At 49.4% G+C, this 26,125-nt stretch overlaps 3 protein-coding genes across 7 annotated transcripts in view; 1 reads left to right on the top strand and 2 right to left on the bottom strand.

Annotated features, from left to right (window-relative positions):
- Window positions 1-4,625, bottom strand: LOC106742135 (embryonic polarity protein dorsal-like). Of its 3 annotated transcripts, none has more exons than XM_014614805.1 (7): window positions 4,371-4,625; window positions 3,187-3,273; window positions 2,907-3,100; window positions 2,600-2,843; window positions 2,388-2,531; window positions 2,126-2,316; window positions 1-1,674 (listed from the first exon to the last, which is right to left on the bottom strand). In XM_014614805.1, the coding sequence occupies exons 2-7, from the start codon at window positions 3,236-3,238 to the stop codon at window positions 22-24; spliced, it is 2,478 nt and encodes an 825-aa protein (XP_014470291.1). In that variant the 5' UTR covers window positions 3,239-3,273; window positions 4,371-4,625; the 3' UTR covers window positions 1-21. The 3 variants fall into 3 exon arrangements, with proteins under 3 accessions (XP_014470291.1, XP_014470289.1, XP_014470290.1); XM_014614803.1 differs by having other exon boundaries at window positions 4,248-4,625; XM_014614804.1 differs by lacking the exon at window positions 4,371-4,625 and adding an exon at window positions 3,896-4,113.
- Window positions 4,626-7,099: 2,474 nt separating this feature from the next.
- On the top strand, window positions 7,100-21,938 carry LOC106742108 (dynactin subunit 1). The gene is made up of 7 exons (XM_014614741.1): window positions 7,100-7,497; window positions 8,844-9,219; window positions 9,799-9,990; window positions 12,202-12,344; window positions 12,488-12,652; window positions 12,964-13,114; window positions 21,852-21,938. Exons 1-6 carry the CDS (start codon window positions 7,100-7,102, stop codon window positions 13,112-13,114), a joined length of 1,425 nt encoding a protein of 474 aa, XP_014470227.1. The 3' UTR covers window positions 21,852-21,938.
- LOC106742170 (apoptosis-resistant E3 ubiquitin protein ligase 1) overlaps window positions 13,764-26,125 on the bottom strand; it is a 25,255-nt gene continuing 12,893 nt past the window's right edge. Inside the window, exons 2-16 of one of the 3 annotated variants that reach the window (XM_014614866.1) lie at window positions 24,635-24,880; window positions 20,589-20,745; window positions 19,849-20,054; window positions 19,200-19,399; window positions 18,494-18,731; window positions 18,242-18,411; window positions 17,722-17,914; window positions 17,412-17,623; window positions 17,055-17,321; window positions 16,888-16,963; window positions 16,503-16,792; window positions 16,253-16,378; window positions 15,858-16,046; window positions 15,459-15,721; window positions 13,764-15,367 (exon numbers count right to left, since the gene is read on the bottom strand). In XM_014614866.1, coding sequence (XP_014470352.1) covers window positions 15,265-15,367; window positions 15,459-15,721; window positions 15,858-16,046; window positions 16,253-16,378; window positions 16,503-16,792; window positions 16,888-16,963; window positions 17,055-17,321; window positions 17,412-17,623; window positions 17,722-17,914; window positions 18,242-18,411; window positions 18,494-18,731; window positions 19,200-19,399; window positions 19,849-20,054; window positions 20,589-20,745; window positions 24,635-24,749 — 2,805 coding nt within the window. In that variant the 5' untranslated portion in view covers window positions 24,750-24,880 and the 3' untranslated portion in view covers window positions 13,764-15,264. Of the gene's footprint in view, window positions 15,368-15,458; window positions 15,722-15,857; window positions 16,047-16,252; window positions 16,379-16,502; window positions 16,793-16,887; window positions 16,964-17,054; window positions 17,322-17,411; window positions 17,624-17,721; window positions 17,915-18,241; window positions 18,412-18,493; window positions 18,732-19,199; window positions 19,400-19,848; window positions 20,055-20,588; window positions 20,746-24,634; window positions 25,788-26,125 lie in introns of those variants that run through there. The other 2 variants (XM_014614867.1, XM_014614868.1) reach the window with 2 other exon arrangements.

A 26,125-nucleotide genomic window follows, 5' to 3' on the forward strand; every position in this document is an offset into this window, starting at 1 on the left:
ACGGAAAGAACGGAGGGCCTCCTAGGTCTGGGCCGGGCTGGTCTCCTTCCCCTCCGTCAGTATCTTCCCGCCCTCGACCAGACTGTAGTAGAAGGACAACTCGTCGAACTCGGAGGCGGTCGCGTGCGGCGCCATCGTCGTGTACAGAGCGTAATGCTCGGCCTCGGTGAGATCCGCGCCGTACGGCGGCGTCCCGTCCTCGTCCTCGTCGTCCAGTCTCAGGGACTTGACGCTCGTGACGCTGGTCATACTGGGACGCGGCAGCTGCGAGGAGCTCTTCGGCGAGGAGTACGAGGTGTTGAGCGAGGAGTCGCTGTCCATGCTTAGATTCGGCGTCGAGCACTTGTCCTTCTTGCTCTTCTTCGCGAACAGCTTGGAGAAGAGTCCCTGCTTCGAGTGCTTGGCCAGGGTGTCGGGCAGGGACGGCAGGTTCTTGTGCGGCGCCTCGGAGGAGTCGAGCGTTTGCGCGGATATCGGCCGCGGCAGGAGCGGCATCGACGGCATCTTGCGTATTCGCTTCGGAGGTAAAGGCGGCAGCCGTTCCTCCGCTTCGCGCGTCACGTCTCTCTTGGCGGCCAACGTCGTCGTCGTCGTCGTCGGCGGTGGCGGCGGCGGCGGCGGCGAGACGGGTACCTCGGCGTCCTGCTTCGGCACGGCTATGTCCTCGTACTTCCGATCGTCGACGATGTCGAACAGCTCGATCGGATTCTTCATGGCCATCTGCAGGCTGGTGTAGGTCTGGTTGTCGCATACGTCCACGTCCATCGATTGCGGATGAACGCTGGTCGGCTCCACCAGAGCCGCTTGCACCAACTTGGTGTGCGTGTCGGCGTAGATCTGGTCGAGCTCGGCCACCTGCGACAGGAACTCGTTGAAGGATCGGTTGCCGCCCTCCGTCTCGTCGGCCTTCAGCTCCGTCGTCTCGTTGCTCGTCTTCTCCTTCAGGCACGCCTGTCCCTTCTGCACCCACTTGCCGATCTCCGAGTAGTCGAACCAGTCGGACCTCGAGTTGCCGCCGATCTTGGCCGGATCTTTCGACGCGAACGCTTCGTCGGGCTTCGCGTGAGGAGGCACTTCGATCCCCGGCTTGTTGTAAACGGCTGTGAACGTCTCGTTCTCCAGATTATTGTCGGCGAGCGGCGCGTACAGTTTGCCGATGTTGTTCTCCGCGCCGCGGCAATTCTCGGGAATTACTGTCACTTCGTTGTTCTCGTAATCTAACACGGTCCCACCCTTCGCGGTCTGGTGGTCTACGCTCTGCGCGGGACTGATCAGCGCCTTCAGGTCGCCGTTACACGCGTCCGTGTGATTCCTCACGTTGTAGAGGTCGTTCAGGGCGCGCAACGCCGAGATCTTGCCGTGCGATCTCTTCGCGTCGAGATCGTTGTTATTGAACTCGTCGATATTACGCGGGAATCTCGGCGCGGAAACATTGGAAAGCAGGGCGGTCTCGGTAGCCAGGATTTTACTGAAGGTGCTGTAATCCGCCTTCTTCCTGGCGAATGCTTTCCGCAAAGACCAGAAGGCGGGCCTACCTGTACCCAGCGGCAGCATCTGGAAGGGCAGCGGTTCGCTCGTCGCGCCGTCCGACGGCCTCTTCAGCTGGATGTGCACCTGCACCGGCTGCTCCACTTGCTGCATGCGGTAGGTGGGCGTCCTGAACGCGATCGCCGTCTGCGAGGAGACGTTAGTGTGATCGTTGTAACACAGGCGCCCGCGAGGTACACACGTTGCGTCTCGCGTATGCCTTCATCGTTTCCTAGATCGGGACCTTAGCGGAATAGCTGACTTATCGATTTAAGACAGTGGTCTTTGTTCGTAAATAACGCATAACTGTTTCGTGTGTCTCAAGTGTGGACGAGGTCTGAGAAACTGGAAAGCCGTTCCTGCCGGTGGTGACTGATGACGGTTGTATAATAAGAAAAAAGTAAGCGCGTGATCATTTAGATGAAGATTTAGGGCGTAAAACATCGTCTTAGCATTCTGCGCCGAGGTGATTTTCAGACTCGCTCGCATAAAAGGTCGAAAATTGCGTAACCCTAGATGCAACGGCATGTATGACGCGTAGTGTGTACCGCGAACGCTGGTGGAATTAATTGCCCGCGAGTAACGATCGTTCACGTACTTGTTTATGTACATGCGTCGGCTGGAAGTCACCGAATCCCTCCCAGAGTAGTTGCCCGTCGTCCTCCTCGAAGAATCTCACTTGTATGTCCTCCTTCGCGACTTTCTCGCACAGTAATATCATCTCCATACCGCCGGCCACCGGCGCGCTACAGTGGCTCAGCTTGCAGATCACGAGATCGGACATCGCTTCTGAAACGCGCATAAGCAGCACGCACCGTGAGCGGATGTTTTGATCGCGAATCAAGACACGTTATACGTACTCTTGTCGTAAATTGGGTCGGAAACGATTGGCGCCAGTGGCTTGGTGAATTTCCCTTTCCGCGAGCCTTCCAAGAAGACTTGGAAGCACAACCTCACCGCGTTGAGATCTATGTTAGTCGGCTGTTTCTTGTGCTCGAAGCCAGCTGTGACGATGGGGAATCTTAGTGATCGGTTTTAACACACAAACTCGACGGGGGAAACGGCTACGTACTTCGAAATGGATCCACGCGCAACTCCTCGCGCACTTTCAGCGCTTCTTCGATGTCCTTCTTCTTTACACACTGAATGCCCAGGTTCGAAAAGGTCACGATCATATTGCCCGCTGGAACTTCCACTGTACAAACGCCCTGCTTGCACACCTCCTTGCCGACAAGATTGTGAGGATGAGGTCGGTATGGCGCGTCTTTCGTCACGCAAGATACAACCACCATAGCGCGACCTTTGTAACCTATAATCTGCGGAAATATCGTAAGTATGCGGGAGGAGCGACCGAGAGTTATCGGATAATTGTCACTTACTCGTATACTGGGGAAAGTTTTGTTCTCCGGTGTACTGTTGGCACCAGGTATGCTGCCAGCGGATCTGCCTTCGCACTCATAGCGAAATCGAAGCGCCTTACTGGCAGGCTGCTCGATGATTTTAACGTACGGCTGTTCATTATCCATGGTTATGGTCGCCATGGAACCAGGATCAGTAGTTTGGATGACCTCGACTGACAAGCATATTTCGTTAGATACGCCACAATGCATTATTGCAATCACAAGCATGTGAAAATGCACACGTATTATTGATACTCACGGATATCACTTATGTTGATATTTTCACTGGTCATGTTATTATACTGTTCCATGACTATCAATGTTCGGTATAACGACTTTCAGCCATCTAAGATACAAATGATTGATCAGTGAACACGTGTGAAGTAATACAGGCAATTTGAGTATCTAGAGTTTGTGACGCATTTTATATCGCTAGGGAGAGCAGAGTGGGAAATTTGACCTATAAATTGATGGACAGAAAGATTGTGACACTTTTTTTCCTTTTCATAAGTTCGAAACACATCCACAGTCCAATAGGAGAACTCGTTTATTAGTTTCTCTCAGGAGATACGAGATGTGTTGTAAAACTCATAAAAGATAAAGTAAGGGTAACAACCGTTCTATCTGCTGCTACTGTGTTAATCTATCGAAAAGGGTAACCTTTGACCGTATTCTGAATTCTCTTTTATCGATAAAAGCGCCTCAAAACTGTGGCTTCTTGGCCAATTGAGTGGACTTCCTAAACCACTCTTAGAGATACCTTTATCGATAAAAAAAATGTTCAGAATACGGGCCCTTGTCTCTCGTTATCTTCCTGGGATCTTCTTGGAAAGGTAAACACTCTCTAAATAATCCCTAACGTGTATCCGATGCTTGAACAGACAATTGAGTTTATGCATCGATATGCGGTATCGCAGCGATATACGCATGGCTGTGCTCCGGCGAGCATGATCGGAAGAACGGTGTACCCAAGTCAACATCTGCGTTGGAAAGCAGTTTCCACGGACACAGTCTGCGAATCCCGGAACGACAGCTGTTCGTACGTGAGGGCACGTCCAGAAACACTGCGGGCAAGTGTCCCGGGGGAGAGGAGAAGCGCGAGGAGGGATGCAACGCTGATCCAATCATTATTTTGGGAGAGCCTAGGCTCGTACAGGCCGCGTGGCTATAATTAAACTATCGTAGGACAATGTGACGGGACAGAGAGACAGGAGGAGCGAGATGGAAGTGAAAAGAGATAGAGGGGAAAACGAGAGAGAGAGAGAGAGATAAAGAGAGACAGATGTGCAGAAAGAGAGAGACAGTAATAGATACACTTGCCTGCTGCACGGATCAACATGGTAAGGTGCTCTCTCTCTCGCTCTCGGATTCAGCACTGCGCGCTCTCACGCGGTGCGCGCTGCGTTCATAATAGGCGAATCGCGGAACAAACTGGATGCGCACAGCGAGCGGTTTCTCTCCTCCTGCGAGATCCTTTTCTCCGGACGGGGAAAAAGGCGCGTTTTCCCTCGCGGGACAGCCAGGCAAGTAGGAAAAAATAGCCGGAGGCACACCACTACGCGGAATTACACGCGATCGAGGTCGCGCGCGCGCGCGAGCGCTCCCGTCGCTATGCCCGCGCGTGTTACTGCGCCGTGCGCCAGGAGCGTGTCGCCGGCGCGTATCACCCAACAGGCGATCCTATCGAGACTGAGTGACTCAAGCTTGCTGGCTGACTGACTGACCGACCGACCGAAGGCGTAGGGTCGAGAGCGAGCGTGCGCACTTCGCAGCCGCTGTCGTACGACGCTGCGAACGTTGTCTCTCTCTCTCTTTTTCGTTTTCCATTTTCTTTTCAATAAATAATACCTCCTTTTCTCGGACTCGTGTGGCATCAGAAACTTTCGTCTTGCTCGCATCAGAGAATAAGCCGTGCGTCGCCACTCGTTTCCTCATTAGATTCGAGACTTCGGATCATTCTCCTTTCTTTGTTCTTTGAACATTCTCTTTGTTATTGGCGGCAAGGTATCTACTTGGCATTAACCTTCAATGCTTGCCGGTGAAAGAAAGAATCGAAAGATCGATACGAGTGCGTTACCTTGAGGATCGCTTCGAAGCGATCTATCGTTTCGGGTTCTTTTCGAAAGAGCAGTTCACAGCGCTCACGAGCGAAGACTGAGAAATCATCGGATCTTGGATCACTTTGGGACTCGTGATCGCGCGAATTTTCGCTGGCACACGAGCCGACTTAGCCCTCGTGTAGTTCGGTAATCGGGGAAAATGGGAAATTTACCTTTATGAATGTAAGCGCTGTCGAACGGCGCGTCGCGCGCCTCCGAACAACGCTCGAGCCGTCTGAACGTTGTTGGGTGTTGCGCGCATGCGCCATCTGATGGCGCGATGGAACGATAGATATGCTTTCGACTTCTCTGTCGATCTTTTTCTTAGAAGCTGGCGCGCGCGCAAGGTCACTCGCGGCGACATTTACTTAATGAACGCGCGCTCGTGCAACGATCAACTAATGTTTTAAATTATTGTAATATTGTAAATTGACCGTCGCTCTTTTTCGCGACGTTCGATGTCAGATCGATCGCTGGCATGTTTCTATGACCAATGTGAAATGCACATAATTATAGGTTTAAAGAGAAAGTCCCGTTTTTCCCCATTCTTCTACACAGTTCTTTATGGAAAAGAAGTATGTATGGCTGGTTTTAATTGAGCACAAGTGAATTTTTCCGGAGAAATTTTCATATCGTCAGTATTAAAACTGAAAATAGAGGAAAAACGGGTATTTTTCCGAAACTTTAAAACCGTAGTAAACAAAAATGAAGATTAATCAAGATTCGCGCGTAATCGGGCTGAGATAAAGAAACAAAATGCAGAGTTATCGTCTCTTCACTATTAACGACGTGAGTCGAGATCACGTGTGTGCTTTCAATCATGAATGTGGCGGAATAACTTTGCGTACTAATGCGGCGGTTCAAAGACGCGGACTATGACTGAGGTGTTTAGAAACGTGTTTCCTCGCTCACGCAATTAACTGGAACGATTCAATTGTTCTACTTTTTTTCCTCAAGAGCAAAAGAAATCGATAAAGTCCAGTCGTGATCTCCTTGCGGAACGACCGTTGCGAGCCGATTGGTGGAGCCGATTGGATGCGATAATGAATAGTGACAAGATAATGATCACGATCAAGCAGCGTGATGAAAAGCGGCAATTCACTATTCATTCGGACGGACGAGTGCCTGTTATGACGGATGCTTTTCATTGATCACAATTCATCAATCACTCGTCGATTGTTTACCGTAGTAATACGACATGCATGCTCGCGACTGGCTCGACAACTGGATTTTCCGCTTGCCGCTTTTACTCAGCATCTTCGTCTCCGATGCAACGAGAGCCGGGCAATAGTAGTAGACGCTTGCGTCAATCGCGTTTCGCGCGCTGCATGATCGTCGAACGGACTTTCCCGGAATTTCCATTACGAATTCGTTGACACGCACACGCGAATCTCCTCTACGTGTCGAAATGAGCCGAGCTCTGAAATCCACGGGATGAGACTTCTGCAGACAGCGAGGAAGAAAAGGCGACGTTTAGTCATACGCGCTCGGCACTGCGATCGCCGTACGTAAGGAATTCCATTGCCACTATCAGATCGCGTTATGCCCGTATCTCGGGTTAAATAAACTCGGGCCAATGAATTGTCCTTCTTCTAGATAAACTATTTTTGCGCTACGGAAGTGAAGCCTGTGCGGTGTTTTCTATTGCGCCTCGCGACATTTAATTTCTACTTTCTAAAAGTATTCCGAATTTTGCGGAGCGATACCAAAACGGAAATTCTCACCTCTGTTCTCTGAAGGCGACTCTCGCCAAACTCAGATTAAGCTGAATCGATGAATAATAAGAAAATTGCCAGCATCAATCTCCTAATCTAAAACTTGTCGTTGATAATCAAAAAATTCATAATTTCTATCCGCCGCAGCGAGATGCGGCAGGTAATTCTCGACCGACAGCGACCTTAACTCGTCCATCGTATTAACCAGAACGTGACGTAAATCGCCTCGATTATTATTACAGTCGCAAATTACTCGCGAGAGAATAAGCCTGACGTGCGTCCGTTCGCGCATCTCGGCGCGATCGCTATCGCTCTCGCGCAATCATTTGTTCCGGCCAGCATCCGCGCGTCCGTCCCCATGACGAAGCCGCACAAACAATCCTCGATCGCCCGGCCGACGGACGGTCTTATCAGCGCAGCGAGCGATATGCCAGAAACGGCTACCCTGTCGAGACGAAATGCGGGCCAGCGACTCGTCGCCGTCGCCGCCACCAAGCTCCCCAGATGCGTGCAACGTAAGCTGCCCTGCGTTCAGGCGCCCGTAAGATGCCACCCGCGGCCGAGCCCGTATCGGTGCGCCGAGCAACGCGCGCTCAAGAGGCCCTACCGATTGGCGGCGATCGGGTTGTCGGTGGCTAACCGGACGACCGACGGTCGCGCCGACCGGAGGAGCTCGGCCATCGGCACGCCCCGCTGCAAGAAGAGCCTGTCGATGATGGATCTGTCTCTGGCTGACGGCGACATCGGCGATCTCAAGTGAGCCGATCTCGGGAACTTCGTGCGAGCATTCGTCGCACCGCGTTGCAACGCATGCTGCAATGTTGCCCGACACACCTGAGCACGCGACATCGATCGCGTGCGCACGGCTGATGCGAACGTTCGCGTGGAATTAAATTGCCGATTAATAATCGCGCACTCGCGTCGGGATCAGCGGTGCTTCGATCGATACCACCGCGCTTCCGCGGACTTGGAGAGCCACACGCTCGAGAAAATGCTCTTGCAGTCGTAGCGAAAGCCGGACGCGAGAAATTAGCTTAGACGGATAAGCGACTGGCAGACGCTTCAATGTCACGCACGTGTTGTATGTAATCAATATAGGTGAGGGGGAGAGAATTTTTATCCGAACTGTTGGTCCGATGTAGCATGAAAGTCTCTCTGTGGAGAGTCCGTCCTGACTCAAGTCGATTATACTTCTTGTTAAAAAATAGTAACTGAGCCGAAATTTTCCTGAGAATATATCCCGCGAATATCGCTGGAATGCTGCTGCTGTAAATTATACGCGCCACAATTTTCCAGCAGTTACAGAAAACAGCGATATATTTTACCCGTGACATTTAGAATTCTAACTGGACTGGCAAGACACTTCCATGAGCTTGTCGTAGGACGCAGCGTGATGAGATTAATGTATCCCAAGTAGGGTTTTTCAAAAGTTCGCAGTTAAGCGTTGGGAATTAACAATGGGAACAACATAATGTGGATTTAATTTTCGGCCTTATGCTGGCCGTTATTGCGCGCAATAAGACTCGGTCGCTGATCAGTCGAGATTTCCTCGCGACAAATGAGAGGATCGTTGCCAAATCGGCGGTAAGGGGCTAAATATAAACCCGCTCGACCTATGTTGCCGTTGTCACGCTTCACCATTGATAGTCTTCCGTGGTGTCGTCGTTTCTAGGACGTCTGAATAATCGCACGACGCTTGAGCAAATAATAAGCTAACAATACATACGAACAAACGTAAACGTATGTAGATCAGCGGGATATTAATCACTCAAATATCGCATCATCAAACGCGCTGGTAAGAGTATCAAACGAATGTCCTGAGATTAGCAGTACGCATAGCCGGAAAAGCGGGTGATCCCTTTCGGTTGAATTTTCTTCGTCTTATTTCGGAATCATCTTGGAAAAGTCACTCTTTCCTCCGCCAATTGCAAGACACGCATTATTTTGCCAGTATATGAGTAAATAAATATATCGATATTTATGTACTAGAAGAACTTATGATATCCCGTCGACAGGCGAAATGTAATACATAAAATAACAATCGAGCGGCTGCGGTCGCGATCACAAGCAGCGTGATCTAAATGGAGACGTGGGTCGGCTAGGTCGGAGAGTGGCTCCACCGACGAAGCCACCGACAGGTCCAAAGACCTCTTGACGAACGGCGGGAGCGCCTACTACAGCGGTAGGTCGTGGACGGACGTTACGCCTTCCTCGGAGTCGGAGCAGGGCGAGGCGGCCGGTCCGACGGTCAGGGCGGCGAACGTGGTGTGTCGCGTGTTAGTACTGAACGCCTGGAGACGTAGACGCGCCGAGATCGCACAGCTGGAGCAACAGGTGGAGCATCTGCACCTCCAGATCGAGTTCCTGCGCCGATTGCTGTTCGCCGAGAACGAGCGAGTCGGCCGATTGAACGGCGAACTGCATCGCGAGAAGTCGCAGTTGCAGGAGACGATTGCGGAGCGCGACAATGTCAAATCGGTACGGTCGATGACATCTCAATTAGTTAACATCAACTTTCTTTCGGAGCTGCTGATAATTCAATAAGAATCGTCGCTCGGTCGATCGGTGACTTCTCATTGGCTCCCGATTCGAATTCAGATCCTTGGTCGCGTCCCTCAAACATTTCGAAAACATTCAATTAACGCCGCGAGGTGTCGATGAGTTAACCGATAATATCGGATGGGCGAATATCGGCCTTTGCCATCGCCGATGATGCGAACGTCCTCCCCGTTCCCGCGCAACGAACACGGGAGTTTAGTGACGCGCTTCTAACTACGGGGATGACGTTATCGCGAGAATGCGCGGCCCACGATAGCGCCGTTTTGCCGGAAAAAGATTTGCATTCCGCGCTATAATCCGCCGCGTGTATTTGCAACGCGCCGATGCACGAAGCGAGACGAGCCCCCCCATCTGATTTCAATCCGCCACCGGCTCTTCTATTTGTCGCTCGTGGCCCCTCGAGCGCGAAGGAGACGGCGAAGGGGCGCGCGCGAAATCCATCATCGGTTGCGGCAGGTCACTTATCGATCGCGCGTGCATTCACACGCCTGCCCGTAGGAGAAGGAGAAGCTGCAGGACGAGCTGAGGCGCGTCGAAGAGGTCGCCCAGGAGCGATCCGTCGCCGTGGGGAACCTGAGGAACGAGCTGCTGACCGCACAGGACCAGCTGAGTACGCTCGACGCGCAAATGAGCAAGGATCGGGAGAAAATTTTGAAGCTGCGCGAGGACAAGAGGATCCTTCTGGACAAGGTTCTCCCCGCGCGCGCTCGTCTCATTCTCGGTCGCGTTGTAACGTTATAAAGGACGAATCGGCCTGCTGTATGAGTAACGTCGCGTGAGAACGCCGACGAATCTCGCGAATTTCCACGAACGGCCGCTAACGTTATAGCGTATCCGCACGATTGCGCGCCCGTGGAAAAATTGATCCGCTTTGGTGACTCATTGTTATGCTCGCCGCGAGACGCTGCGGTCTCCTCCTCCCCCTACTGCTCTACCTCCTCTTCCTCCTTCTATTCCTCCTCCTCTTCCTCCTCCTCTTCTTCCTGGGGGGGTGAACTCTCCCACGCGTTTCTGCGCGAGCTCCCTTCGCGTTCCGCAAACCGTGGGTGACTCATTCTCCCTTTCCCTCTCTCTCTCTTGGTTTCCTCACCCCTTTTACCCTTTCGAAGTTAGACGAAGTTTTCGAAGTTAGACGTCTTTGACAACGTCAAGTAACATCTTCCGCTGACCTATTTCCACTTTCTCATAGCGGCCGTCAGCGAGGTCTGCGGCTCGCGTCCGTTAAAGTTTCATAAGTCTGTCGAGCCGTCGTCGACATTGTCACTGGCCGTCTCGGGCCGTCAAATCGGCTTAGCATGAATAGTTTAATCTCGTACTGCAGGATGACTCGGTCCCCGGAATAAATTACACGTGTCGTGATAAGTCCAGATTTCGAGACACTCCGATTTGTCGTATAGGCTAGGGGGGGTTCTCTGCGCTGAATATTAAGGGTATGGAAATTTCCTCCCTCTTAGAACTACTTCTCTCTCTCTCTCTCTCTGTCTTTCAAGAGAGAGAAACTTAATTTATATATCTAATTTACATTCTGTCCCAATTTAACTCTAATTCACCGTATATCAAGGAAGCAGATTTTTACGAAATTTCTCGGTTGATGTTAGGATATTCCATGTCTCTTTCCTGGTTTAAAAGTAACGCACACACGGAGGAAAATCATTCACACGAGCATATAATTTTGCTCTTTTCTTCTTGTTTTTTCTTGTTCAAGTATGAAACTCACTTTTCTCATTATATTTGACAGCTGAACCATTTCCATGCCTACGTACATTTATTTACTCACTACGACAGCGCAGAAAATTTGCTCTTCTTCTGAATAATTTTTCCCCGTGCGAAACCACTCCTCCCGCTCGTTTGAGCTTGACCGCTCTCTTATTACACGACAACCCATTAGCTGCCACGATCCCCATTTGGGGCTCGAAACAAAACATAATTTGAATATAATTACACTGTAACACAACTCTGTGTGCATATATATAATTTATCTGGCCAAAAATTAAAAAAAAAAATTTGGCAGTTAATGGGTTAATCTAACTTACAATTAATAACAACCGTAGTTACATTCTGTCTTAATCGTTCGTTACAGATTCTAATTCCTTGTTTACATCCGATGTGTAATGAGCGATAAAGGCAGAACGTAACTACGGTAGTCAGTAAACCGGATTAACGTTGCCTTGTAATAGGGCTCAGAGAGCAGGCGTGTTACGCTCCGCCGCATGCAAGACGATCGTGGGCTGTCCGCACGTGTTTCGCGAGATCGATGCAACATTATGCTGAATAGCGTCACGTGCGACCGCGATACCCATCGGGTGGTACTTCAAAGATCCCTTAGAATTCACCCGCGACGCGAGGCGTCGGGTCAACGCACGGCAGAAATATAGCTTGGCGGGTGATGAGTCACACCTTTCGCGTTTCGCCGGTGACTCAATATCACGTAATACTCCTTCCGTACCAGGAAGAGGGATCGATATCGCTTGCCCTATTAACTCCTGCTCGTCGCGAAATCGCGGATTATCGCGGATAATGGTAGTCGGTGCTCGCACACGTACCTGCGGATCGTGCACGCGCGCCTCTCAAGCAAGTGAATCTCACGCGCTGATCGCGTCGTACGGAAGACTGCATCTCGCGAAAATATCTCGCGTGTCTCCGCCGATCGAAACGGCCGCGATTTGCAAGCCAAATGCTGCTCATTACTTTATGGAGGGGAGTCGTGTGTACGTGATTGTGAATTAACGTGACAATGCACGAATTGCGTCTCGATCGAATCAAACGGAATTTCTTATTCTCACCAGCCGAGTTTGCTCTTTAGAGCCAGCATTCGTGGTCAAGTCTTGTACTTAAGGTCACGGAAGAAATACACTCGTCGTCTGAATACATATTCTCACACAAAGAAACATGCAACGATAGGTGTCGATGAGCGAGGTGTTGGCGGCAGATCGCGGCGCGCGCGCGGAGGAAGCGGAATCCGCCCTCGAGGAGCTCCAGGTACGTCTGGCGACGCAGATGGCCCTCGTCGATTCCGCCCAGGAGGAGCTGCAACGCACCTCCAAGTACGTGTGTGTTCGCGCATTACCTCGCATCCCTGATTCTAAGCCAATCGCGGACACGACGATTCGGAAACGCTTAAGCTCCCCACCGGTGTACGAAGCGTCCTAAATACTCTGCAAGTATGTATTTTTTTTCGCGCAATCAGAGAGTTGCGGACCACGGAGGCGGAGAGGCAGCGATTAGAGAGGTGTTTGAAGTCCAGCGAGAGCAACGGCAGGGCTTTGAGCTTGCGCGCGATCTCCCTGGAGGACCGGCTGGCTGATCGGGAAGCCGCGCTGCTCCGTCTCGAGTCGGAGTACAACTCGCAAATGTAAGGACTAAATGATTCGATGAAAGGGAGCAGAGTTGTCACGGCTTCGTACGAAAAGAGGAATGCTGTCGCATCGATAGAATTGGCCGATAGCCCGGTAATATTCATATTTAATAGCACTAAACCACCGGTGAGCTTTGCTCACTTAAAGAGCTCACATCATTTCCACGCGAGATCAAGAAGATTTGCTCCAGTTATGGCGATGTCGATCATTTCTATGGATGCGCATAACAGTAATTTTTCTCGCATACGAAACTACCGCGAAAATTACCGAGAAAATGACGAGATACGTCCGGTGATGCGATTGCCAGGACGGAATTAAGCGAGCTGAAGGAGCAGCTATTGCGGCAGTCGCAGGAGGACGGTTGGCGCAAGCGGGTGCTGCAGTTCGCCGGCAGCATTATGCGCGCGTCAATCCTGCGGACCTTCGCGTTTCTGTCCAGCGCCACTCTACCGCCGTAGGTAAGTGGCAGCATGAATATATGTCTTCTATATTCCGCGGGCTGTAATACGTCGACGGCAACGCGCCGTGGGCTTGCGCTGACGTTGCGACGGCCGACGGCTATATATTATTAACGTGCATCAATCGCTACCGCGGACGCAGGTCAGGTGCTCGCGAACTTTGAGTGACTTTCCGGATCAGCGTGGGCCGATTTTAGTCGGGGAAAGACGAGCCCCGGCCGGTTAGCGAGCGAGCGACTTCGGTCTTCTCTCGAAGAGGAGAATCTTGCCACGAGGGGAACTCGGAGCGAGAGAAGGAAGAGCGAGGGGAAGCAGGGGCGCGAAAGTCGACGTGCATCAGCTTCTTTTCGTACTCCACATTCGAAGGCGTTATTTTATTATTTATCCTTTTTTTTCTTTTCGAGCTAATATTTAACTTTCGACTAGTGAGGACCTTTTTTTTTTTATGCGCGCGCAAACGAGATCGAGCGATCGTCGTCGCGTTCATTTCGGCTGGCGCTACGGATTTGTAGAGTAATTATTTTTTTTTCCCTTTCCTTTCTTATGTACGTTCTTATGTGCGTGTCGTGGAAGCGAGGAAGCGTAAGGTTAAGTAATGTAAGTAAGTCGGACGGAGCTTACGGCGGGATCCGTTGAATAAACAGTGGGGCTGGTTACATGCCTGGTTTTATTAATTCTATATTCTTAGATTCCATCGCGCAACACGATAAACTGATAAAAATAAATTACCGTCAGCACTCCGCGTCCGCGCGCGATCCGGCGGACAATCCCGGGGGCGAGGCGGCCAGTTTGTTTGCTACTGCGAGGCGTAGTAGACGACTTTGCGATCGTCGGCCATTCGTTTTATCTTGCAACGAATTTGCCTATGGCTATGGCGATTTTACTACATTTCCACATAGTCCTACGCTTACAATTAGTAAGTACATAGTTCTCATTGCGCTTGAAATAAATTACGTAATACACACCAGAATGCGAACGTTTACAGTACCGGGTTGACTTCCCCGCCGAAATACGGCACGGTGTTTCTCGTTTTCTCACAATTTCCGGGCGATCGCGCGTGTCGCGTCGACGCGAAACAAATGTGACGCATCTCAGCGCGTCTCGGAATACGGTATTTTGTATTTTCCACAGGCTGTACACGCTAATTAGCTCACATTATCCTCATTGGAAGGTACCGTAATCGCTGTGCTGTTAATAGTAAGTGGAAAAAGAACAGTACGGAGAAGAACGAAAGAAAGAGTGGGAGGGGGGGGNGAAAGAGAGAGAGAGAGAGTAGTAAACGATAAGTAGCTGCAATGTGTACATTAGTATCTCGTTATTCGTCGCTTTTGTGAATTTATGCTCTTCAAGATTATAAGAAATCATCAACGCCTCGGTCTTCTTATCGCTACTTCGCGGCAGAATGTACGAACGAATACTGACGAACGGAATGCGCTGAAAAATACTACTAAAAACGATCTCAGATCGCAAGTGGCAAGTGCGCACCGACTTCATTTCTTATGTATATGTAACAGTTGTCGTTATGTCATTATTACGGACGTCGCGGCTACAGACGTCGTCGCTCGAGAAGAGACGCGCGTCGACGTAATTTACACGTTTTTACCTTTTTTTCCCCCCATTTTTTTTTCCTTTTGTTAAAACCTATCATGAGTCTCGGCTACTACGCTAAGATCTCGATACGATAATATTGAGCAATTTTGATGTTGAGGTAACATTGCTCTTGTGAAGAATATCCTCCGTTCGTTTCTTTTTTTTTCTTTTTTTTTAATAAAAAACGTCGCCGCGGCACGGTAGAACTGCGTCCTCTACACCGGTCGGAAGATTAGATTGTTCTTGATAGTCTTCGGCGTAAACAAAGAAAGTAAACGTCCAAAAGTTCTAATCGGTTACATATCAAAACGTGCGATATATATGTAGAGAGAGGGAGAGAGAGAGAGAGAGAGAGTCGCCTTCGCTTCTCGACGCCGCCATAGATCGGGCGGGCCGCCAGGCGGGACAGATTCGTACAGGATCTATTTTTCCGAGAAGGACTATGGTCTTTTCTTGTTCTCACTATCAAAGGGAAGGTGGATAAATAATTACTTTAATCAACAATGTCGTTCTAACTAGACTCGACTAGAGGTGCAATGGGTTCTGGACAGGTTCTCCGGTTAGATCATGCCGAAACCCTCGGTGCCCTCAGTGATCGCCAACAGCAAGGCTCGTTCGAAGTGATCGTAACACTCGTAGTCAGGCAAGCAGAGTTGGTTGAAGCTGCGAGGAGACATTGGCGTTAAACTCCAGCGATAAATAAATGGTGCAAGTAGCACACGTAGCGGTAGAAAGTAGAATGGGAGAGTAGTACCAGGTGTGTGCCGTAGGTAAGTTAGCGAACGTCGGCGCCGCCGTGATCTGGAAACGCGGGCTGAGCTGTTGGAAGCCGCCGGGCGGCAGCTGCGAGCAGCCTGTGGTGAACTGGAGCAGCTGTGCCATCTGCTCCTGCGTGAAGTTGCTCACCGCCGTCCAGAACCAGTCGAGGACTCGGAGAAATTCCGGGGAACTCCCGTTAGCTATGTGGTGGGCGCGCAGATCCGCCACGCTGTATTCGCCGGTGCCGCATAACAGCAACTGCGAACGGATGAAAAACGAGCGGATAAATCAATCAATCCATCAGATCAATAGACAGATAAACAAATAGAGATAGATAGATAGATGGTACATTGAGTGATCCAAAATGAAGAATTAATCGGATAAACTCACGCACCTCCAATTCATTCTCGTCGAATATCGCCAAGAGGTTGTCGGGAATTAATTCGTTAAGACCGCGCAGGAAGTGATCGACCTCGTTGCGAATGGAACTGGCCAGCCGGTGCTGAGCGAGGGCGTCCAGGTAACGGAGCTTGGTGTCGTTAGTCACTCGGACTTTGCTGCCACCGGGAATTAATTCCGCCACCTGAAACCCGACAGAGTTTACTCTTCGCTCCGCAAAAGCCAGTGTCCACGCTGCTGGATCTCGATTCGAGTTCTTATGTTGGTAGACGCTCGAAAGGTATTAGAAAGTTACTTCAATAATAATTTTTATATCCCGTCGACAATTCGAATCGAGATCCTAGCATCGTGAACGTCATTCGTAATATTGCCGGTAGATGCGATCTCTACCTTCAACAATTGACCGTCATTGTCGTATTCCTCCTCGACGAAGTACAGCTCCATTTCCTCGACGTCATTCTCGAGGATATACTTCACCTTGCTCAAATACAGGTCGGGATCGTCTTGTTCGAAGTACTGGTAAGCCATAAAACAGGTATACATTGGTCGCTATGTCCGTCTCGTGAATTCGTGAATTTTGCACGGAGAGGCGAGAGAGTACTCAGATATATGTGTGTGTGTGTGTGTGTGTGTGTGTTACCTTGTAGTGTACCCTGAGTCCTATAATCTGCGCAAGGAAGGACCTGGTGAATCGCGCGCGCACCAACTGACGATAGGAGCCGCCGAGCGCGGACTCGTAGAGACACTTGCCGACGATACGGCCGGCGAATTCGTAGTGCTTCAACTTCAGTTCCGGAGGCCGTTTGCAGTTGGGATGCACCAGTGCCTGTTGCGACTCGCCGAACGACACGAACAGGCCGTTTCCCGGGTCGAACAGGGCCGCGCATATCAATTCGAACCATTCGCGCCGCACACCGCCCCAATCGACGCCTGCCGCGAGACGGTTGATGAACAATCTCGTCTCTCGATAAATCGATTCTCGCGAAGACGAAGGAAAATCGCCGGGATAAGGAAACGCAACGTACCTTGCTCGCCTTGGAAGGTAATCTCGAAGTTGCGGCACCACTCGATGAAGGAAAATACTTTGGTAGCTTTCATAGACTTGAACACACGGAAGGGGGGAAAGAATGCGATTAACACGTGCGTTTTGAAATGCGCGTGGATATTACAGCAGGCTGCACTTCGTATTTACCGACTCCAGCAGTTTATCACGCTGCACTTTCATCGGCAGTTTCTCGTGATCATTCTTCTGATGGCGCTTGCGGACCTCGTGATAGAAAAAGTCTTGCTTGTCGGCGAAGGTCTCGCTGCCGCCGATGTTTTTCAGGAGGAACAAGGTGAACGTAGCGACTATTATGTCGCGGTACGCGGATATTAGTTCGACGGGCGGTTGGCATCCGTCGTCTATCGAGAAGCGATGGTAGCCCTCGTGTCGGGTAATCGAATTCTCAAAGTGGAACTAAAACCGTCGTTAATGGATCACGGGATCGTGTTAGTGTCGGACCGGTAGTCTTACTTATTTCATGTTTGTCAGCAACCGTACTGTTACCTTGGTCGACGGGCACAGTCGAAACGTCACGAGTCTCTTGTGGAAGAATTTCAACACGTGTTCCTTAATCGTAAGCTGCTTAGGCGAGATGAAGCAGAAGACTTTCTTCGGCTTCGAGAACTTTTCCCCCTGCATGCCCAGCAGTTTCGCGCCGTAACAAAAAGCGGGGTTCTTCAAAGTTACGTGATCATGCACGTTTCGCGCGTCATCACCTGGCGCAACGGGAGGGATGCGTGAAACACGCGGGATTTCGTTTTCGACATAATATTATTAATCGTCATCGACGAGCCTTCTCAAGTATTCTACGTACTCTCGAGCACAATAATATCGAAGTCCCCGTTGTGCAGTTTCAGCCCCGCTAAAGTGACGGTCGCATGGTAACACCCGCCCACCGGGAAACTCACTTTCAGCCGAATCCTTTTATTCGGACAGTCGTAGTCGAGCTCGATAGTATGGTCTATAGTGCAGTGTATCATAGTTCCTTTATCCGCTGTGTTACCGATCTGCGGGACAGAGATTTCACGATCACACAGTGAACATATACCGTCTTGCAAGACATTTCGCCAGATTTTCGAGTTACTAATTATTGAAAATGGTGTGTAGAGGCTTGTTTAATTGATAGCTCCAAGATTTGTTATATGTAAAGTGACGAAGTATTTTTATTTTTTGTTTGGAATGGCCTAATCTACGAGAAAACGTAGGAAGTACGACGAACGGAAAAAACAATATGCATGCATATTTCGTTCAATTAATATAATAATAATATTTTATTGGGCGCAAGATATGGATAGAAAGAAAATCCATCCGTCGTTTTCTCCTTTTCTTCTTACCTCAGTAATATTGACGTTATAACCTTTCGTAGGCAGATCTCCGGGCCCAAATATGCACAGATTGTCATACTCGTCGCGTGGCTCTATTTTCATCGTGTGCACTATGCCAGCTCTAAAGACGACAGTAGAACTTTGCCGTACAAACACCGTCTTGTTAGGATCCGGAGGACCTGCGAAACGAACGAGGGCGCGCGTCAGGATGACGTTGCGGCCACGTACACGAGGGATCGCGACAGTGAGAAGTTACGCTACCGGGAAGGAAATTCTTGAGGAACGGGCTGCCGTGAACGTGACACGATCCGATAAGTACGGCTATTCGGTATTGTCCCGCATGGCGGACGGTAAACTTCACCACTGCGGTGTTCGCGGCTAAGGGGTCGGTGCCTCCCAGTTCGATCAGCGTGGCGACTCGGCGCGGGTCCTCCGTCACCTCCACGATCAAGTTGTCTTTGTCGCATATCGGATACGGCTGACCGTTACGCTGATAAAACTGCAAATAGATTTACGTACGATGATTCCTTACGTCCGGTCTAAGACACTTCTTGGCCAATTTAAAGCTTCGCCTCGACACAAACGCAGTTTTATCCTGCGGCCAAATAATTCATAAATTGTCATTTATCATTCTCTGTCTCATATTGTTAGAATTGTACTACGTATTGTATTATTTTGCATAGTGTGATGGCAGCATTATACATATTCAATGAGCTAAAAAACTGGCTGACACCTCGCACGGTCTCGTGAATTACATCAAGGCGCGCATTGGTGCTTCGCTTTATTAAATTATCGCCTTCGGGTGTGAATCGTCGCGCGACCGGCTCGTTTATCAGCCGTGAGAGCCAGAGATCGCGTCTCGCGCCGCCGTTCGAAACTATTTCTTGTTTTATTCATTCTATTTTCCCCGCCGCGGTCGTTTTACGCGCGAACGCAAACACCTGATCCCGCCGGCCGTTTTACTTACTTTGACCGTAAAAGTCATCGTCTCGCCAACCAGCTGGGGCTCTTCCCACTCGAAATGAACGCGGCAGTTACTCGGCAATAAATATTTCCCTGTGACGTACTGCAGAAGTGAGTGTTTCGCTTCGGGCGCCAGAGCGGGCTGCGTCATAGCGGCCAGGGTAACCAGCCCCGCTACCGACACGGAAACTACCAGCATACCGCCTGGCGGATATGAAGGGGTATTTGTTAGTTTTGCCAGTTTAATTAATGTCTCTCGGCAAACGCTCGGTAAAACATCTCTCGATCCGGTAGCGCGATCTCTCTTTCTCTCTCTCTCTCTCTCTCTCTCTCTCTTAGACCGACTGTGCGCAAACGAAACGTTTCAGAGCGAAATCCCGACTAATGCGCAAACATTACGAACGTGCAGCGGCATCCACGGGAGATCGTGATTATTTTGTTTCCGCAAAGATCGCAAGTTCTTTCCTCTCCCTCTCTCTCTTTCTTTTTCTCGCTTCCGCTCGAAATCGCAACTACTGTTCCGTCGGACGTCGCGAGTATATATCCAACGGCGAATTCGTTGCTGAGAGAGAGAGAGAGAGAGAGAGAGAAAGAGAGAGAGGACTGCGTTTTCGCAGTTAAATAGAACAGAGAGAAGAAGAAACGTGGAGTACCCCATGTCCAAGCGTCCTGGTGTTGACTGTTCTTTACCACGGCGCTCCACAGATCCGCTTTAAGGGTTTCCAAATCTTCCTTCGAGATAGGCAGAGTCTGTCTGGCCTGTATCCACCGCGGTAGATCCTTGCCAAGAGCCGCTCTTGCCGCATTGTCCTCCACCCAGTATACATCCTCCAGGGACATCACTTCCATTTGCATCAACCTGATGGAGCATATATATACATTTTCCGACTCCGTCGCGATCGCGCTCAGATGTCATTATTTCGACGAATAGAATAGGAAGAACGATATCTTCCCCTTTTAAGAATGCTATCGGTTACTTTCACATAATATTGCATATTCTTGCATATATATGAGAATACGAGCCTTGAATTGATGACTAACCTCTTTGCTTTTTCGTGTAGCTGCAACGTAGATAAAAATAAAGGACACGGAAGCATAGAAGAAGCCACGAGTATATCGATGATTAATAACGATTAACTGTCTACGACTAATTAGCTATACACCGAAAATTGAGTTTGGTCGGTATACTTAACAGTGGAAAATCAAATGCGCTTTGGTCGAAAGAAACAGAATTCTTTTGGTTATTAGAACCAAATTTGGTTTGCGAAAATTCGAAATTCTATTTCCTTCTTTCAACCAAAAAATGTGCTCAGCTGTCCGTTATCAGGAGCAGATCCAGTCAAACTCATCCTTCAATGTAGGGTTCCCTATTACTGGCACTGCTTTATCTTACTTTTGATAATAGCTGTGTAGGCCATGATCCGTCAACCATTGACGTAGCACCAGCCTCTGCTGCAGCAAGCGTGCAGCGCGCTGCAGGCGTTCTTCATCCTGTGCCGGGAGCTCCGGCAACGCGTCGACCTCGCCGCAACTCGCGAGGGTCGAGATGCCTACCGAGAAAAAAAAATCATCCACACGGGTTCCAGCGATTCTCTCGTTTCGACGAGGCAGCTAGACGTTCGCGATTGATCGTTCGAACATCGGAAACGAGGAAACGTCTCGGACATTTTCGGACGAAGTGACGAATTCGCGTTTCTCGGAAATATCACAAAATCTTATCGTAATTAAACGAAACTCGTTGTTAAAATTATGGTTCTAAAGTTTCGGAGAAAAACGGTTTTCCTTCCATTTTTCCACGGATTCTTTTGATTTCTCATCTTCTTGGCGGGAATAAATAAACGCGGCAGGCTTGTGAATTCTTCTGAACAAATTCTCGTATCTTTAGGACAGAAATCAAGGAGGGAAAATAGAGAAAAGTATTTTCCCGTAACTTTAAAGCTATAATTAAAATCGTAATCGTCTCGCGATGTCAACGACGACATTCGTTTCTTCGCGATGTCCTATCAGCACGATGAATGTCCAGACGAGGATATCGCTCTAATTAACGTTCTTTTTTTTTCACAATCAGTGAGATATGGATCCGCGATATTTGCGTAACAATTGTTTCACCGATAAGACGGTATCGTTCGCGGAGAAACGGGAAACGTCGGTCGTGATAATTCGGCGGGGGAGGAATCGCTCGCAATCCTCGCGCATCCGTTTTCGGCTGGATAGCCAGTCGTAAAACAACCGGCCGGGCGTCGCACGCGTTTCGCGATGTGTCGACTCCAGTTTCTCGTTCTTGCCTGCATTTCCGTTCTCGGGAGCACCGCGATCGCGGCCTGCATCACCAACAAGCACGGGGAAGGTGAGACTGCGCCGCGATATTTTAACGAGAACGCCCCAGATTTTCGCCAGTTTCGCGAAACACCCCTCATTCTGCGACTCCGTTGACAATGAGACTCACCCGGCTTATTTTATCGCATAGAAATTACGCATTTCGCGAGAATTTCGGACAAAACGCAAGACAGCGAGTCTTATACTTGTAGATACACTTATAGATATTGAAGTAAGAATGCATGTTAGAAAAATTACTAGGTCTTATTAGGGCCCAGTGCGCCAAACTAAGAAGCAGAAAGAAACGTTAATATCAACGAAGAATCAATATCATTCGCAGGAAATTTCGAGCGTCTGAAATGCTTCAACGTGACTCTGGACACCGTTTTAAACTATGGAACGTCGTCGTACATAGATGACATCATGGTCTTCCAGTCACGGATAGAGAGTATTCCTGAACGGTCATTCATGAGGCACGGTAGGAGCCTGGTGTCCTTGAATATGCAGGACTGCGGCATCAGAACGATCTTCGATTACGCCTTCGACGGTCTGTCGGGCTTGAAGAAGCTTAGTCTGCCGTACAACAATATAACGTTGCTGAGGGATCAGTGGTTCGTTGGCTTGCCGTCTCTCGAGCAGCTGGATCTCTCGTACAATCACATCACGTTGATCGAGGCGACGGTCTTCCAGAGATTGCGAGGCCTCAAGAGGCTCGACCTCAGGCAGAATCGTTTGACATGCTTGGAACCGGCCCAGCTCATGTCGATGGCGGGTCTCGAGAAGTTTCGCTTCTCCGGCAATCCCTTCACTTTCCGGTGTCGCGGCACGGTAAGCTGATGCATTTTATCGCACTCCCTCGTCGAGAAAAAAAAACATACCGTCGATCTCGAGCATTCTCGAGCGTCAGCGCGACGGAACGTCGCTGTCTAAATTTCTCGGGGAGCGAAGTTATAGTCAGTGTCATGTACGCTGTTCTAGACAGAAAATTACAATTTTCAGCCTTATACATACATATTTGATTTTACTTTGTAAGGTCGAAAATCACACAAGTAACTTCAATTAGAATCGATAAGGTTGTCGTTGCGAGACGACGGAGCGTGAACGTAGATAATAATATTTCAATCACGTATATTGCCGCTCACGACTATCTGACCGGATGCCGACGTCCCGTTCTGACGCTTCTCTCGCGTTATCAACGACACGTTCGATGCCGACACGGAGCTGCCTTCGCAGACGTATTCTAGAGCTGTCATTCAGTCACCGATACAAAAAAAAAGTGAAACAATGACTGTTTTTTAGCAAAATAGGTGACAAATAGTGACCTCTTAGACATCAAAATAGTAACTCGTTTCGGAGGAAAGTGAATTTTTCGTGACTTGTCGAGAAAAGGTGGCTTTAAGTGACTGAATGGCAGCACTGGTATCCGAATTTCTGTATTCCAGTTGACGCTGTGGCTGCACGATCTGGGCATCAGCTACAAAACCGAGGAACGCGGGGAGGAGGACTGGCTGGACAGTTTGCTGTGGCTCTGCGCCGCGAGCGACGGCAAAGTGGCTGATTCCGAGGTCTTCATGAAGGAATGCGTCATCTTCAATCTGTTCAATCAGCTTCGCACCGGTCTGACCACCGCTGAGTCTTATCCCTTGCACGTTCCGCAGGACTGTGCGAAGGCGAGGAGAGACCTGACGAGATGCGTCGCGGGTCGCAAGAGTTACAAAGAAATTGTCACTAACGGCCACGTCGTGAGGAAACTGTTGCGACAATTGAAGGAGTCCAAGTCGACCGCGTAGCGGTCGACACGTTAACGATCGAACGAATTAATCGCGATGGTAATATCTCTGTTATCAATTCATGCGATCGTCGCAATAAATTATAATTACGCAAATTAATTAAACAGCCTGCAGCGTTGAACGCGAGACTCCAGACGTTAAGTCTTGGTCTTTTTCTAAGATCCGATCTGTAAATGGCGCGGCAAACCTTCAGTCTTTTGCTCTAAATTATAACGTAATTTCTGCGCAAAAGGCGCAGCCCGAAATCATTGTCATCAATGCTCAAAGATTGATTCTCACTAACTTCGTTAATCTTGCGTCGGAAACGCTATTCTCCAATAGTTTTTCATTAGGACGACGGGGGGGTGGGGGATGACGAGAGATCGCTGTGAATATTCCGATCTACTATTACACGTACTTTTGAACGCGTAAATCTGTTTGCTAACTTTGAATCCGTTCATCCGTTCGTTCGTTTATTAGTTTATACGAGACAAGGGAGACAATCAACAATGACATCACACCGCGCGTATATGCTTTTTCTCTTTTCGCGATGAGTTATGCAAAGTTATGCTCGTTGTAATCGTGTAAACAGTTGCGTTGCATTGTTATCAAATATGCACGTATCGCAGTTTAAACGATTAAACGTTTAGTTAAATCAAAACGGTTCCCATGAGGCGTGTTTCTGTAAACGGAGTTACGCGCTAAACATTTAAACATACCGTATTCGGAAAACGGATCGAAAGCCCTAATTCCGATATGAAAACATTGTGAATTTGACGGAAAGTTGATAGACTTCCGTTTGACGCTATCCAGACGGACAGTGAGCCTTCGGACCGTCACTTGTTCCGTTCCTTACGACCTTAAGGCCTTAAGGGACAGCGCTTCCGAAATGCCGACAAAGAGGGCGATCGGGTTAACAAATTCTCTCGCTCCGAGGAGCCGTCATTCTACCGCCGTGGGATCCAACTCTTGCCTGGGAAATGGCGGAAAATCGCACAAGCTAGCGGCAATTATTTTGACCCGAAAAAAAATTATCGCGAATACTTCATCTCACTGAATACTTTTAAGCGGAAAATCCGCAGAATTTAAGGATCTAAAAAATAAATGACACAGCCTCAATCCCAATTACACAGTCATTTCCATCTTCTTTCGAAGATACACGAACCTAAAGCAATATTTTGATTGGTTCTTCAGTTTAAGCTTGTACGTCTTGCGTTTACAGTTACGTCAACTCGCGTGTGAAAGCCCTCGGGGCTTTCGCAGCACGAATTGCCACAACTGCGGATCAGGTCCAACTCCGAGTGTCTCCGACGTGACAACCGGAACGACGACGATCGTTCTCGCGGTTACTCACCGGAGGATGCGCTCCCGCTGGGCCGCAGCGACATGCCGATGGATGAGATCTCGCCGGCGAGGAAATCTTTGTCGCGTTGTCCATCTCGGCATTGTCCCGGATTTTTGTCCGGCATAATGTTCCGTCGGGACTTGCTTTCCCGTCCTTAGGTCAGCACTTTCTTTTTACCGGCTATCGGCTACGCGTGTGTCATCGTGTTCGCTCATCGTCGTCGCGTCGACGACGTCGCCGACGGTGTCCGCGTCTCTTCGAGTGAAAGATCGGTTGTCCACAGTTCGTTCAATTCGACGTTCGTCCCTTCGCGCTCTCTCGCCGGACAAGCGCGCGGCTAGACTACTTGCGGTCATTGCAAAGCTCGAGTTCGACGAAATCCCACGTTTCCAGGCCCGCATAGAAATTTTCCCAGAAATTTCCCCGCATACAGCACAGATTTCAATTGGGATATCCACAGCTATCCCCAAGTTTATACAGTTATATCCCAGATTTTAATATTACCACGGCTGCGTTCCGAAATTCACTGCCGATACTAAAAGTCGAGTTTATGTTACGCATACTGTAGATTTTCATTACTGCACAGCGAGTACCGGAACGCACCTTATATGTATTTGATAGCGCGCGCGTAAAGTGTAAATTACAACTACTTCAAGTGTTTCGTATATTTTGCTCAATCTCGTAGTTTAAAATGGAAACCAGAAACAATCTTCGAGAGAACGTTGGAGGTGGCTGAACAGGAACTGTTTGTGTTTCCCCCTTCGAATCGTGCGTTTGAAACATTACATTTCTTTAATTAGAATCTTCGTAGATTTCCCAACTAAAATTCATTTTAGGAAATCGGCCTTGGGAAGTCCGAAGTCCTTCCCCCCCAATTAGATCCCAAAAAATTTTCTATGCGGGCGGGTCGCGGGACACAAACGAGCGCGATTGTTCATGCATGTGCAGGCGTCGTATGCGGCGTGTATACGTGTATGGGCGTGGTGACGGAAATTGGGTTATTAATTAAACTGTTTTCCCCGCAAACAGTTAGAATACATGAATATATATATGCGCGACGTGTGAAATCACCGTCGATTCGCAGCGGCGGCGGCGGCTTTGAGCGGCGCGCGAACAAAGTATTTTTATTCCTGTCGCAATTAGCGAATCGCGTACACGCATCCGCGTTTCGTGGACGACCGGAGAAGGGGGGGAGGGGGGAGTTAGTAGCGTTAATTGTGTGATTGCGGCGAGATGAGCACACGGCGAATCAATATTTATCTCGTTACCGCTGCGTTAGTCGTTGGTTTGACACTCGTCGCTCGCTCTGCACGCGTGAGAGAGAGAGAGAGAGAGAGAGAAAAGTCCCCGTAATAATACAAAGCCGATGTGCGTCCGTGAATTAAACGGTGAAACGTTATTAAACTTTTCAATCCCGTCGTATGCAGTATGTACAGCGATAGCGCGCTATCGCGCGACACGAAGATATCGAAGTAATTGCACATTGTGAGGGGGGGGGGG

This window comes from Dinoponera quadriceps, unplaced genomic scaffold (assembly GCF_001313825.1).
Source record: "Dinoponera quadriceps isolate SergipeBrazil2010 unplaced genomic scaffold, ASM131382v1 scaffold676, whole genome shotgun sequence".
Classification (NCBI taxonomy): Eukaryota; Metazoa; Arthropoda; class Insecta; order Hymenoptera; family Formicidae; genus Dinoponera; species Dinoponera quadriceps.